Here is a 13220-nt window from a genome sequence, read left to right on the forward strand (position 1 = left end):
TAATAATTTTTTTTTCGCTACACCTGCATTTATTTTCAATGTAAATATTATTAAGTTTTTTATATCAACGAGGTTAAATAACCCAGCACCAGCATCCTCCATTTGAAGAAATGGGTATTTTTTACCCATTTTACGAAAAACACAATTTAAGAAAATGGGTAAAAAACACCCATTTATTGACAGATCCTCCATTTACCCATTAATGAGTAAACCATAGTTTACCCATTAAATGAGGAGGAGCACTTTAAGCGGAAATAGGTGTTTTTATACCCATTAATGGGTTTTCGCGAAACACCGTGTTGGACAATTTGTATTGACTTATCCGTAAGCCTCTCTAACGTTTTGGATTCTAACATTTTCCAGAGATCGTCTATTTTCGCTAAATATGCTGCGGACAATAACTTTTTGCATTCCCAATGAATCGGTGACGGAAATGAGACGATGAAATTTCGAAGTGTTTTTTCACCCATTAGTGGGTAAAAATATACCCATTATTAAACCGTGAACTGATTCTTTAAATGGGTATTTTTTCACCAATTTTATGATTTCAAAATTCCCTCATTTTTTGACAGCTGCATACATGGTTTGAAAATGGGTATTTTTTTTACTTATAAATGGGTTTTCACGAAACACCGTGTTCGAATACTCATTAATTAGTAAACTCGGTTTTACTCATTTCATGAGTTATTTAACGAATACTTTAACCGACCGTGTCCAGAAAGAGAGTAATAGTACGTTCAGACTACAGAGTTATAACATGTTATAGCGCTATCTTGATGGTGGTTTCTGTGTTGCAATTAGTTGACAATCGTTATAACATGTTATAACTCTCCAGTCTGGACAGCGTTTAATGCCTTGTTCAGACTGGAGAGTTATAACATGTTATAACGGTTGTCAAATAATTGCAACCCAGAAACCACCATCAAGATAGCGCTATAACATGTTACAACTCTGTAGTCTGAACGTACTATAAACGCACAATAAGCCACTTTTCTTCAAATTGAATAAAATATTACGCATTAATGTTATCTTTACAGTTAGCGTGCATGCCCTGCATTTTAAACGCCTTGAAGCTGGTGCTACTGTGTATTTTGTCGACACGGGAAACATCTTTTAGGTGCAAAAGTCGACTTTTGTTTACGTTTTTATTTGGCGCATTTTTGAAAAGTTTGTTGTCACCTGTTTATTTTCTGAAATTATACAATATATTAATATAATTTTATTCAGTTCAGAGTAGTTCCATTAAAATACTACCAATCAAATATTCGTCATGCCTGTTTTGGTGGATCAAGCTGACGAAACGCGACAGTTTCTGAAAAGTCGTCTGCAAACTGATGTAATTAACTTCCGCGGGTACGAGTCTGAGTGGCAGCATATCCGTGATTTACTGTTCCGGACGGCGGAACATGGTGAATCTAACAGTGCCTTACTCTTGGGACCGCGAGGCTGTGGCAAAACAACGGTAAAAGGTTTCTATAAGCTAGAAGTGCAGATTAAATATTCATGAACTTTTGATTTTAGCTTGTAACATCGGTGTTGGCAGATTTGCTTCCGGATGAGATCTTTTACAGAAATACATTGATTGTGTACCTCAACGGATTACTCCATACCGATGACCGGTTGGCCTTGAAGTCAGCGACGGCTCAAATGAATCTGGAGAATGCTGTTAATGGGAAAGTGTTCGGATCGTTTGCGGAGAATCTAGCATTTCTCCTGGAATGTCTTAAGGCAGGTGATCGAAAGAAGTCCAAAAGCGTGGTATTCATTCTGGAAGAGTTTGACTTATTTTGCTCGCATCATAATCAAACATTGCTGTATAATTTGTTCGATGTTGCACAGTCCGCTCAGGCACCAATTTGTGTACTAGGTAGGATTGAAGTCAATAAGTGTGATTTTCAATGTCCGCACGGAAATGTAATGTCTTTATTTTCTAGGAATAACTGCTCGAATGGACGTTATTGAACTACTAGAGAAACGTGTCAAGTCAAGGTTTTCCCATCGGCAAATATTTATTCTTCCTAGGGAAAATGATTTCAAAAGCAGGATTGAGCTATTTAAACTGCTACTTTCGTTACCTACAGAAAAGGTTGTTTTTGAAAAAAATGTCCCGATGTTTTGCAATGATTGATAGAATTGTTTTTTGTTTGTTTTATATCCCCAGGAACTTAAAGAATACAAGAAGCTATACAAACCGATACCATTAGAAGCGCTTCAGAATCATGAGCTGCCGCTGCTGCGTCGAGTTTTCAATCCAACAGAATATTCATTCGAGTCAAAATGGATCTCCAAGTGGAATAAACACGTGGACGGATTGGCTGCTAATTCGAAAGTAGTCTCCGTTCTGCAAAATATGTACGAATATGATGTGATGGAAGCAACCTTCAAGACATTTTTATTCGAGCTGGTGTCCCAAATAGGTGAAGCAAGCCCATTACTGACCATGGAAACGATAAACCGTCTGGGGTTGCAGTTCGAGTGCGACGACAAAATTAATCTCTTATGCGGACTCTCAGTATTGGAACAGTGTCTGATGATTGCTATGAAGCACCATTCGGAAATCTACGATCGGGACCCGTTCAACTTTGAAATGATATTGACTCGCTACAACAAGTTTGCTAATTCCAGCACCACGATGCAAGGGATCGATCGGAGTGTCATCCTCAAAGCGTACGAGCATATAAAAAATTTGGAACTGATTGCTCCGGTAAGTGGATCAACATCGAAAGTTCAAAAAGAGTATCAATTGCATCGGTTGCTGTTAACATACGGGCAAATCAACCAGGCAGTGGGGAAAACGCCAAATCTACCAACGGAAATTTGTCAGTGGGCACAAAGTTCGCTAGTGTAATGAAAAGAGAATGCTGTTTGAACAAACATGTGCCAAATTGATAAGCTTTATCACAATCCTTGCCTCAAATCGGATTATGTTTTGTACGGGATCATGTACACCATTACGTAACATTTTTTAAGGGATTGTTCCATTCAAGCTCCCCCTTAGTAAGATCTAACATAGGACATTAACATGTGCTGTATTCTCTGTTAGGTATGTCTGAAATCCCTGCCTTACAAGAAAAACAAAAAAAACGTATGAAAATGTATTTTTTTTAATCTTACGTAATAAGTGCATGATTCCGGGTATTCCGTTAAGTACATAATGTTTAACAAATTTCCACCTTATAAGTTGCAGGGTCCCAGATATGTTTGTTTATGCGACCAGGCATACAACTGGTTCTGCTTTGACCATCTCTGCTGATATGCGATCGACTCCGGTTGCTTTTTTGGATTTCATGCTTCGGATAGCTGTGTGGCGGATAGTGAAGTGATGGTGAAGTGACAATTGTCACCTCGGGTAACGTGAGTCTCCATGCAAATCAAATGGAGGGTCACCGCACCCGAGGCGACAATTGTCACTTCACCATCACTTCACCTAGGCCTATTCTGCGCGGCGTGTGAGGTGACGTGACAGTGAAGTGATGGTGAAGTGATGGTGAAGTGACAATTGTCACCTCGGGTAACGTGAGTCTCCATGCAAATCAAATGGAGAGTCACCTCACCCGAGGTGACAATTGTCACTTCACTAGTGAGAGTGAGTCACCTCATCTCACACGCTGCGCAGAATAGGCCAAACCATCACTTCACTGTCACCTCACCTCACACGCCGCGCAGAATAGGCCTAGGTATTCCCAAGTGAGTGGGTGATGGATTTGTTTTGCATTTATATATTGGAGGCGAACCAGCCCAAGGCTGAAAGCCTCCTTAATAAAGCTAAATAATAATAATAATTTGCATTTATACTTAGGCCTATTCTGCGCGGCGTGTGAGGTGAGGTGACAGTGAAGTAATGGTGAAGTGACAATTGTCACCTCGGGTGAGGTGAGTCTCCGTGCAAATCAAATGGAGAGTCACCTCACACGAAGTGACAATTGTCACTTCAGAAGTGACAATTGTCACTTCAGAAGTGACAGCGTGTCACCTCACCTCACACGCCGCGCAGAATAAGCCTAACTGAATTTTGGGACCAGTATTTAACATTTTTCATTGAATTATAATAAATATTTGATTGAAGGATTTGGATGGTGTCAAGATGTTGACGGGAACTGCCATTGGTTATGGTTAAGTGAAGAAGTGTTTGGGATCTGGGAACATTTACATAAAGATCGTCCATGGGGTGGGATGTGATCAGAAGGAAACTACAATAGCAGAGGAATACACTCACTTTACAGATTACTGTTTTTAGGTCTCTTATACGCAGAAGGCGCGGATAGACGTCATGTAAACGAATAACGATAAACTAATCCCAACCAAGTTTTGAAGAGAAACTCATTCTCACGTTGAGTGTTCAAAACTGCAGCATTACTATAATTTTCCATTGCAAGCTAAAACCTATTGCATTCAATTATACGATCGATAACCAACCACTGCACACAACGTGGACAACGTTCGCGATTTAGGTATGACGCCCGGATCAATACGATTCTAGACCAAGTTGAAGGCATGGTGTCTGATCCGCAAGGCGGACGCCATGAAGCTTTTGCTTCATACTTAACATCTCGTTTAGAGATGCTTCCTCTAAATGTAGCTCGGGATCTCGAAGTGGAATTCACCTGTCGGGTGAATTCTATTTTGGATCTATATTCAGAATAAACGTAATCAGTTGTTTTGCTGGTGAATATACATGGAAATACATTAAATATGTCAGAGATATGCTGTAGACTTTACAGAAATTCTATGGATTTTAGAGAACATCACTGAACTCCAGGAAAAAATTGTAGACTTCAGGGAATACCAGTGGACTTCCAAGAAATTCTGTGGACTTCAGAAAAAATGTTGTGAACTTCAGGGAGGATCTGTGGACTTCTGGGAAATTCTGTAGACTTCAGGGAAGATCTGTGGACTCCAAAGAAATACTGTGAACTTGACAGAAGATCTGCAGATGTCAGGAAAATACTGTGGACTTCACAGAAATTCTATCGATGTTTGGGAACATCACTGAACTCCTGGAAAATTTTGTAGACTTTAGGGAAGATCTGTGGACTTCCGAGAAATTATGTGGACTTTAAAGAAGTAATGTGGAATTCAGGGAGGATCTGTGGAATTCAATGAAGACATTTGCAAATTTTCCCCAAGACAATTGCAAATCTTCCCTAAGATCCGCATATTTTTCTTGAATTTTGCAAAATTTTCTTGATGTCCACAGATCTTTCCGAGGTCCTCAGAATTTCAGTCCACAATATTCCTTTGAAGTCCACCGATCTTCTTTACAATCTACAGAATTTATCTGAAGTCTACATATGTTCTCTGAAGTCCGAAGATCTTCCATGAAGTTCATACAGGGGTTACTCAAAATAAGTAGGATAGGCAAATTTTTGGTCAACTTTGGAGTGTTGTAACTTCGTCAAATATGATCCGATTTCAAATCTTCCAAGAGCATTTGACTGGAAAACTAATATTGTTTTACGATGTAGCCACGAAAATAATCCTGGTCACCGGATACCGGAGATATTCCGGGTTTCCGGAGGGCTTGTCTAACTTGCTAAATGTTTAGTGAAATTTTATATATGATGCTGGTTAAATATATGTATTTTTAGTAAATACAACAAAAGAAGAACCATTTCTAAAGCGAATCATATGCCAAGAACTAAAATCGGCCTATAATCAACCGAGATAAGGCCATTTCCCTGGAATCGGTTCTGGTGAAGGGTTCTGAATGCGGGCAGATCATGTAATCACTCAAAACATGCCGTGCGACAGCTCTTTCTTCATGGTTTCTCGTCAATAGACTTTAGATAAACTTTAAATGCATCATTGACCACATTGGCCACTCTCGGAACATCCAGTATGCCCCCGGGGGAACCTGGAGCAGGGGACAATTGCATTTTTACACCAAAACATGTCGTGAGACAGCTCATTCTTCATGGTTTTTCATGAATAGGCATTTATTAAACTTCAAATGGATCAGTGACCACATTGGCAGCTCTCGGAATCACGGGATACCCCCGGGGGAACCTGTAGTAGGGGGCAATTGCGTTTTTACTCAAAAACATGCCGTGCGACAGCTCTTTCTTCATAGATTTTCATGAATATTCTTTCTATAGACTTAAAGTGAATCATTTACCACATTGTCCGCTCTCGGGACTTCCGGTATGCCCCTGGGGGAACCTGTAGTAAAGGGCAATTGCGTTTTTACTCAAAAACATGCCGTGCGACAGCTCCGGATTTAAAAAAATTAGCCACTTTGGTCGACGTTGTAAGCTCGTATTTGAAGCGTTTTTCCTCCTCCATCGTCGTTGAAAACGCTTGAACATCTTCTGATCCAAGAATGGTATAACATTCCACTAGAAGCCATCCAAAAACTTTATGAATCAATTCCCAGACGAATCCAAGCTGTTATTGAAGCAAATGGTGGTCCAACATCATATTAGACGGTTCCATTATAACATTTTCCTACAATTTTAAATGGCATTCTTAATTTATAAATAATAATTGATTAATAATACATAGCTTTGCAAATAGCAAATAGCTTTGGAACCCAGATTAAAAGCGCAACTTTTCAAATAAGAATGGTTTATTCGCACTGTCACTATTGTTTATTTGAAATGCAGGAAATGGCACTAACTGATGGCCATTAGCAAGCACAAAAGTGCTGGCGAACATCTCCAGAGCTGACGTCGACAGTCATTTTGTTCATTAAAGAGTTGTTGTTGTGCTCTTGCTACACCTTACATTAATACAAGAGAGAGATTTTTATTAGTATACAATCAGAGTTTAAAGACTTAATCTCCCTATCCACTGCTAGCAGTCAATGGTCCATTTCAAGACTTCAAATAGTTTGAGCTGTCGAACGGCATTGTGAAGTGAAAATACAATTTTCCTCTTACATGTTATCCTGGGGCATCTGCTGGTTCCAGAATGAGCTCCCCAATGGCATTGTTTTGTGTAAAAATGTGATTGCATCCTACTACAGGTTCCCCCAGGGTATTCCAGTGACTCCGGAAAGGTCAATGTGGTCAATGATCCACTTCAATTCTATAGAAAGCATATTCATGAAAATCCATGAAGAAAGAGCTGTCGCACGGCATGCTTTTGAGTAAAAACGCAATTGCCCCTTACTACAGGTTCCCCCGGGGGCATACCGGAGGTCCCGAGAGTGGACAATGTGGTAAATGATTCACTTTAAGTCTATATAAAGAATATTCATGATAATCCATGAAGAAAGAGCTGTCGCACGGCACGTTTTTGAGTTAAAACGAAGTTGTCCCCTGCTACAGGTTCTCTCGGGGCATCCCAGTGTTTTCGAGAGCGACCAATGTGGTAAATGAATCACTTTAAGTCTATAGAAAGAATATTCATGAAAATCTATGAAGAAAGAGCTGTCGCACGGCATGTTTTTGAGTAAAAACGCAATTGCCCCCTACTACAGGTTCCCCCGGGGGTATCCCGTGATTCCGAGAGCTGCCAATGTGGTCACTGATCCATTTGAAGTTTAATAAATGCCTATTCATGAAAAACCATGAAGAATGAGCTGTCTCACGGCATGTTTTGGTGTAAAAATGCAATTGTCCTCTGCTCCTGGTTCCCCCAGGGGCATACCGGAGGTCCTGAGAGCGGCCAATGTGATCACTAATCCATGTAAAGTCTATCAAAAGCCTATTTATGAAAAAGCTTGCAGAAAAAGCTGTCGCGCGGCATGTATTGGTGTAAAAACGTAATTGACCCCTGCTACAGGATCCCTTAACCCGTTCCTTCTCATGGTAGCACAGGAAGGGTTATTCCAGAGAATTGTTTGCACCGTTTTCCTTTCCTTCCTATAGTAGCACAGGTGATCCACAACTTTTTGATTCGTCAATCTACCATTAAATAGTTAGTACTTATTTAAGCTTCTCCGTGTGCTCATTATTCTGATCCTTATGTATTCTTGAGAATCCAGCTGAGTAACTATTGAAAAAAACAATTAAAAAACAATAGATTTACTAAGATAAGGAAGTAAGTTTGTCGTCGTTCCGACATCTGCCAGTGAGACTAGTTTGTTCCAAAACGACACCTTTAATCAGACAAGTATCCTCCATACGTGCTTAACCTTATTTTCCATGTTTTTCAGTTCAAAATTTATGTTTCCACTCCATATCATCCTCGTTCAGCTCCAATTCAACGGAAATCTCTATACTATGTCGGTGAAACTTGTTGACTCGTTGATGATGCCTTCCAACAAACCAGGAACGGCTCAGCAAAGGAGTACAAATGATTGATAGTGCACTGATCAGCCAGTTCTAAGCTATCAGCAATTTTGATCTAATGAATTCTATGAGCATAGTTAACGACAATTAACATAAGCATAATTAATAACAATGATAAGACGCAAATAAAAAAAAAACATCAATTTACACAAATACGCGATGAAGTGAAATCAATCACCGAAACATACAAAAACAACAAACATACTAGAAACCAGTCGCGCCGATGAAAATAAGCAAAGATTTAAACTGCTTAAATATACTTAAGAGAGAATACATAATTTATATAATAACTAAAGGGTTTGTGCAGGGTTTTTTAAATCAAGATATTGCAACACGCTTAACATAAACTCACTGATATTTGAAGAAGCAGTGAAGTACATAGAATTTCAGATAAATTCAACTTCAACTGAAGATTCTTGGCCTTCTTTAAGTTCTCAGAATTTTCTTGAAGTCCACTGATTTGTTCACAGGGGAGTTCAGCGATTTTCAGAGATGTTGATGAAACTTCAGGAAAATTTTGCGAATTTTGGAGAAGTTAAGCAAATTTCAGAGAAATAAAGTGAACTGCAGAAAAGTTCAGCAATCTCCTGAATATGTCAATAAAATTAAAGTACTTCAACGGTACTCAGAGCAGTTAAGTTAACTACAAAAGGCTTCAGAGGATTTTATTTTTCCGTCTGACGATAATAGGGAAAATAATGGACGAAAACAAACCCAACCTCGATTGCTCAATATATGAATATTTCACGTAAAACTGGCCAATACTGGCTCCTGAAAGTATCCCAGGGTAAACAATTAGACTACTGTAAGTGATTCCTTCGTTGTATATGACGTGGTGAGAACAAGGTCCAGAAAAACAAAAAGTGTATAGTTCGGTATTCGGTTTTTTAACAATAATATTCAACAGTTTATTTATTTAATTTAACGAATTTGATGATCATGTAGATATTGCGCCAAAACATCTCGCACGTGGATTGCATTTCTAGATGCATTATTGCCACGCTGGATGCAGTCGGCATTAATCCCTCCAAGAGGATCAGCTTGCGAACATGATCAACAAAAGACGGCGATGCATATTGCTGTCCCTCGTATCCTTTAATGAAATTATGGAGCGCAACGGTGGATTTAACAATGTTTTCATCTGCTTTGGGATGTAGATGCAATGGCGCTAATAAAATCCTCCAGCGAGCAACCCGAAGTTGAAATTTTCTTTTAACGGTTCCAGGTTCCTGCCAGGGTATGGGCGCATCAAATTTGCCTTCAATGGGAACGTAGCATCACCCACAATAAAGTAAGGGATAACTTCTCCATTGGGCAATGCATCCGGTTGTGGCAGTCCCAAAACTCTATGCAGTAGTCGGAAACCAAACGCGCTGTTGGCAAATACGCTTCCGTCAGCGTTACCACCATATGCTCCTATATCAACGGCAATAAAATTATAGTTGGCGTCACACATGGCCATAAGCACCACCGAATATTGCTTTTTATAGTTGTAGTACAGAGAACCAGAATTCGGCGGACACGTTATCGTAACGTGCTTGCCATCAACAGCGGCACAACAATGTGGAAAATTCCAGCGGTCCTCAAATTCGCTACTGTACTGTGCCCACTTTTGTTCTTCTACCTCAGGCATATACTCCTCCTTCAGCTCATTCCAGAGTACGGCTGTCACCTCTTGAGTTATTTTCCGGACCGTAGTGACTCCTAGTCGGAAAAGCCGGGACATTTGAAAAATGCTCGAACCATACGCCAAATACCTAGTCAAAAATATTACCAAATTAATATAAAACAAGTACGTTAAAGTTAAGTACGAAGTCCTAAAAAAGAATTAGTGTTTTTGATGTATATACCAACATATGGTCATTCCTTGGTAAAAAGACAACTGCATATTTTTATTCGGAAATAATCCCTTAAACACTCAATTACTGTGTAGCTGAATTTCTGAATAACCGATGTTGACTTATTGAACATTATTCTTATTTCTCAACTGTTTCCAATTCCCGTTTTTATGCTGTGTTAAATTCAATTCGGTGTTTGATCCGACCTGGCAGGATGTTGAATGTTGCTGGAGACATTCTCGTGCACCGAACAAAATATTCCGGATCTCGTTCCCTCATCAGCGGAAAAGCCATCTCATAAAAGCCTTCTGTAGCCCTCGTCTGGTTCGAGGGCCAGCGTCGATGATTCGTTTGCTGGTAATGCTGATGTACGTTCCGGATATCCCGTACGCGTTGGATTGTTTTCAGCACCCGGAGAATATTCGAAGCCATATCTTGTGGAAGCAGTTGAAAATGTATACTCAAAATTACTGAGAAAAACAAACGTCAAACAGAAACCGTTCTCCCGCCAAAGCTATCATTGCGTGTTGATGACGCGTTAACCGCGGCGGTAAATTTTTAGTACATGCCGCGACAATTCCACTTTCCGTTGCCGTTCCGCTTCCGCCCCCATTGGGTTCGGCCCTTTACGTAAGACGGGAACAGACTCCATAAATCTTCACATTTTTGGGCTACTGTTCCCCTTACGGCTTTACTTCCCTTCCGAAGGAAGACGTGACCAGAGATTTTTATGCCTCAGAAAAATCCCACCCATCTCGGCTGGGATTGAACCCAGACCCATTGGGGTGAGAAAGCAGTCACGCTTACCACTACACAACCGGCACCGGCTGGAGCAAAATCAGAAAAGTTTGATTTTATTTATTGATTTGATTTAGGTCCTACACTGAGGCAAGTGAACTTAAGAATTGCATAAAGGCCCAAACGCAATGTGGGCGGAAGCGGAAAGTTTTGGCTCGGAATATTCCATCGGATACATCAATCTAAGTGAGGAGCGACCCTGTATTGATAAATCCCCGAGAATATTGTAGAAACTATTGATATGAAAATATTGATGGAAACATTGACAAAACTTCTGTCGTGTGGGGTGCAATTTAGGGAGGACGCGTGCACACACTACAACACATCAAAAACTAATAAGAACAATCTTCAACTGGACCGTACTCACCAACTCAATACATCCAGCCGGCGCCGGTGGTGTAGTGGTAAGCGTGACTGCTTTTGCACTCCAATGGGTCTGGGTTCAATCTCAGCCGAGGTCGGGGGGATTTTTCTGAGGCATAAAAATCTCTGGTCACGTCTTCCTTCGGAAGGGAAGTAAAGCCGTTTGTCCTGGCCCATGTTTGAATGGGTGCGATATCCTACGCAGGTGTGGAAGCTGCCTTCCTGCACATTCGATTGCCGTCTTCTGTCATACGCGTCTGAGTCGGAGTTGGTGTAATTACAATGACCCCTCCAATTCGTTAAATTCCTTCCGAGCCCGGTTGCGAATCTACAGCCACATTATGTAACCAAGACTAAACGACTTTTTCATACAAGCGATTATACGAAAATCATTTCGTTTCGAGATCCCCTGATTTTAAGGATAACTCATCGAATCTGTAACGATGGTAGTATTTTAAAAAATCGTACAACACCGTTCGACCTTCCTTCACCGATCACTGTTGACTTTCTTTCATTATTGATGTAAGTTATTGCAACAAAAAACAATGTTAAAAGTTCTTAGAACACTTATGATAATAAGTAGGAGGTCGTGCGATGAATGGCGACCTTACGTTATCTATTGATTGCTGTGATATAATGCTGGACTAAAAGCTTGTAGTTCTTTTAGGTCATTGCCTTCAAACCATTTATATATTCCATGATATGTGATTATCTACATAGTTCTACATTCAATGTTAATTAAAATAGGGGGCCAAACCAATTGTTAAGTATAACATTTGAAATACATCGGATACGTTATGCATGTTACACAAAAAGCAGTTCATTAAAGCAGGTCATACTGTTTATGCATTGTATGGAAGAACCCAGTTGCTGGTCAGTTGCATTACTTCTTACTGTTGATATTCGATTTTTTCCTTGCTGACGTCGCCATCCTGCGCATCTCTATCGGTGCGATAAATATAGGCTTTATTGGAGAGAGCTTGCGCCTTTCCGCCTTCCGCCAGTGGTATATACTGAACCAGTTCGTCCTTGTTCTCGGTTAGCAGCTGTTTCAGCTGGTGGACTTCTTTGTCCCGGGCCAGGGAGCTCAATTTACCCATTAGCTCGGGATCTTCCTCAAGGGCTTGGTCCAGCACGTCCCAGGAAATAAATTTCAGATCCGAACCGAAGAAGAGGTCGTCCGAAAGAATATCGATAATGTGATGCAAATCTAAGGGACGAACCTTGCTGTAGATTTTGCCATTTTCCACCGGCTGATTGGCTAGAGGGCGTTTCGATGGACGCATGAAGCGTTCGAACCAATTGTTTGCATTATCCTGTGGGGCGGTGTGTTCGGTCTAAGATATGTTGACTAGTTGTTTGTTATTTGCACTTTGTGAATCAGTAGACAAGTACTTACGAAAAATCCACCACGTCTGCCGATCCTAGGGACGCTCTTGGATTGTTTCAGGAAGAAATTTTCGAAATCTCCCCTTCGACCAATACGAGGTACACTTTTGGATAGTTTTATGAAAAAACCTGGTGTTTCGTCGGCTACCGCTACGCACGCAACTACTAGAAGTAGGATAATCTTCATCGCAGGTCAACTTCACCAATCAGTCTTTGTTATCACTAGGAAAGTTTAGCTTGAGCTGATTGCAGTAGGGTAAAGTTTGTGGTATTTATATAAAACTAAAACAGACGGGTATGCGAAATAACCCGCATTAAGCGTCGCTGGAAATTTAAATAAGCTCGTATGTATATCGATTTTTGCTCGTATCATGCGGAGGCAATGAACTTTTGTAAATGTTGCAAATTTAGCTAGACATGAGGGGGCCGGCGATTAATGTCTTAATGTTGGGTGACGAATACGAATATGAACTTGAACCATAGTGGTTGAACGGTTCCAAATTGCGATCTGATTATCCTCCTCTAGTTTGAGTCCAAAGATTGATTAAAACAGGTTTTGTATTAACTATTTAAAGTTTTCATGGAAATCAAACTATTT

The 13220-nt window shown here is 40.3% G+C and overlaps 2 protein-coding genes and 1 pseudogene across 2 annotated transcripts; 1 reads left to right on the plus strand and 2 right to left on the minus strand.

Moving 5' to 3' along the window:
* The first annotated feature begins 1181 nt into the window (after window positions 1–1181).
* On the plus strand, window positions 1182–2874 carry Orc4 (origin recognition complex subunit 4). The gene is made up of 4 exons (XM_065229111.1): window positions 1182–1462; window positions 1522–1867; window positions 1935–2086; window positions 2162–2874. The coding sequence occupies exons 1-4, from the start codon at window positions 1271–1273 to the stop codon at window positions 2846–2848; spliced, it is 1377 nt and encodes a 458-aa protein (XP_065085183.1). The 5' UTR covers window positions 1182–1270; the 3' UTR covers window positions 2849–2874.
* Window positions 2875–9155: 6281 nt separating this feature from the next.
* LOC135707296 (uncharacterized) lies at window positions 9156–9867 on the minus strand (annotated as a pseudogene).
* A 2079-nt stretch (window positions 9868–11946) lies between these two features.
* On the minus strand, window positions 11947–12858 carry ETH (Ecdysis triggering hormone). Its single transcript, XM_065229112.1, has 2 exons — window positions 12633–12858; window positions 11947–12570 (listed from the first exon to the last, which is right to left on the minus strand). Exons 1-2 carry the CDS (start codon window positions 12807–12809, stop codon window positions 12124–12126), a joined length of 624 nt encoding a protein of 207 aa, XP_065085184.1. The 5' UTR covers window positions 12810–12858; the 3' UTR covers window positions 11947–12123.
* Window positions 12859–13220: the final 362 nt, after the last annotated feature.

This window comes from Ochlerotatus camptorhynchus, unplaced genomic scaffold, assembly GCF_037179485.1.
Source record: "Ochlerotatus camptorhynchus isolate MF236.1 unplaced genomic scaffold, CSIRO-AGI_Acam_v1.1 ptg000307l, whole genome shotgun sequence".
Taxonomy (NCBI): Eukaryota; Metazoa; Arthropoda; class Insecta; order Diptera; family Culicidae; genus Ochlerotatus; species Ochlerotatus camptorhynchus.

What these genes read in the sequence shown, in the direction of transcription:
- Orc4 (XM_065229111.1), top strand. Translation starts at nt 1,271, where the DNA reads ATGCCTGTTTTGGTGGATCAAGCTGACGAAACGCGACAGTTTCTGAAA. An exon ending in GGCACCAATTTGTGTACTAG is followed by an intron (nt 1,868 to 1,934) that starts GTAGGATTGAAG and finishes TTTATTTTCTAG; the next exon opens with GAATAACTGCTCGAATGGAC. An exon ending in TTTCGTTACCTACAGAAAAG is followed by an intron (nt 2,087 to 2,161) that starts GTTGTTTTTGAA and finishes TTATATCCCCAG; the next exon opens with GAACTTAAAGAATACAAGAA.
- ETH (XM_065229112.1), bottom strand. Translation starts at nt 12,809, where the DNA reads ATGAAGATTATCCTACTTCTAGTAGTTGCGTGCGTAGCGGTAGCCGAC. An exon ending in GCAGACGTGGTGGATTTTTC is followed by an intron (nt 12,571 to 12,632) that starts GTAAGTACTTGT and finishes AACATATCTTAG; the next exon opens with ACCGAACACACCGCCCCACA.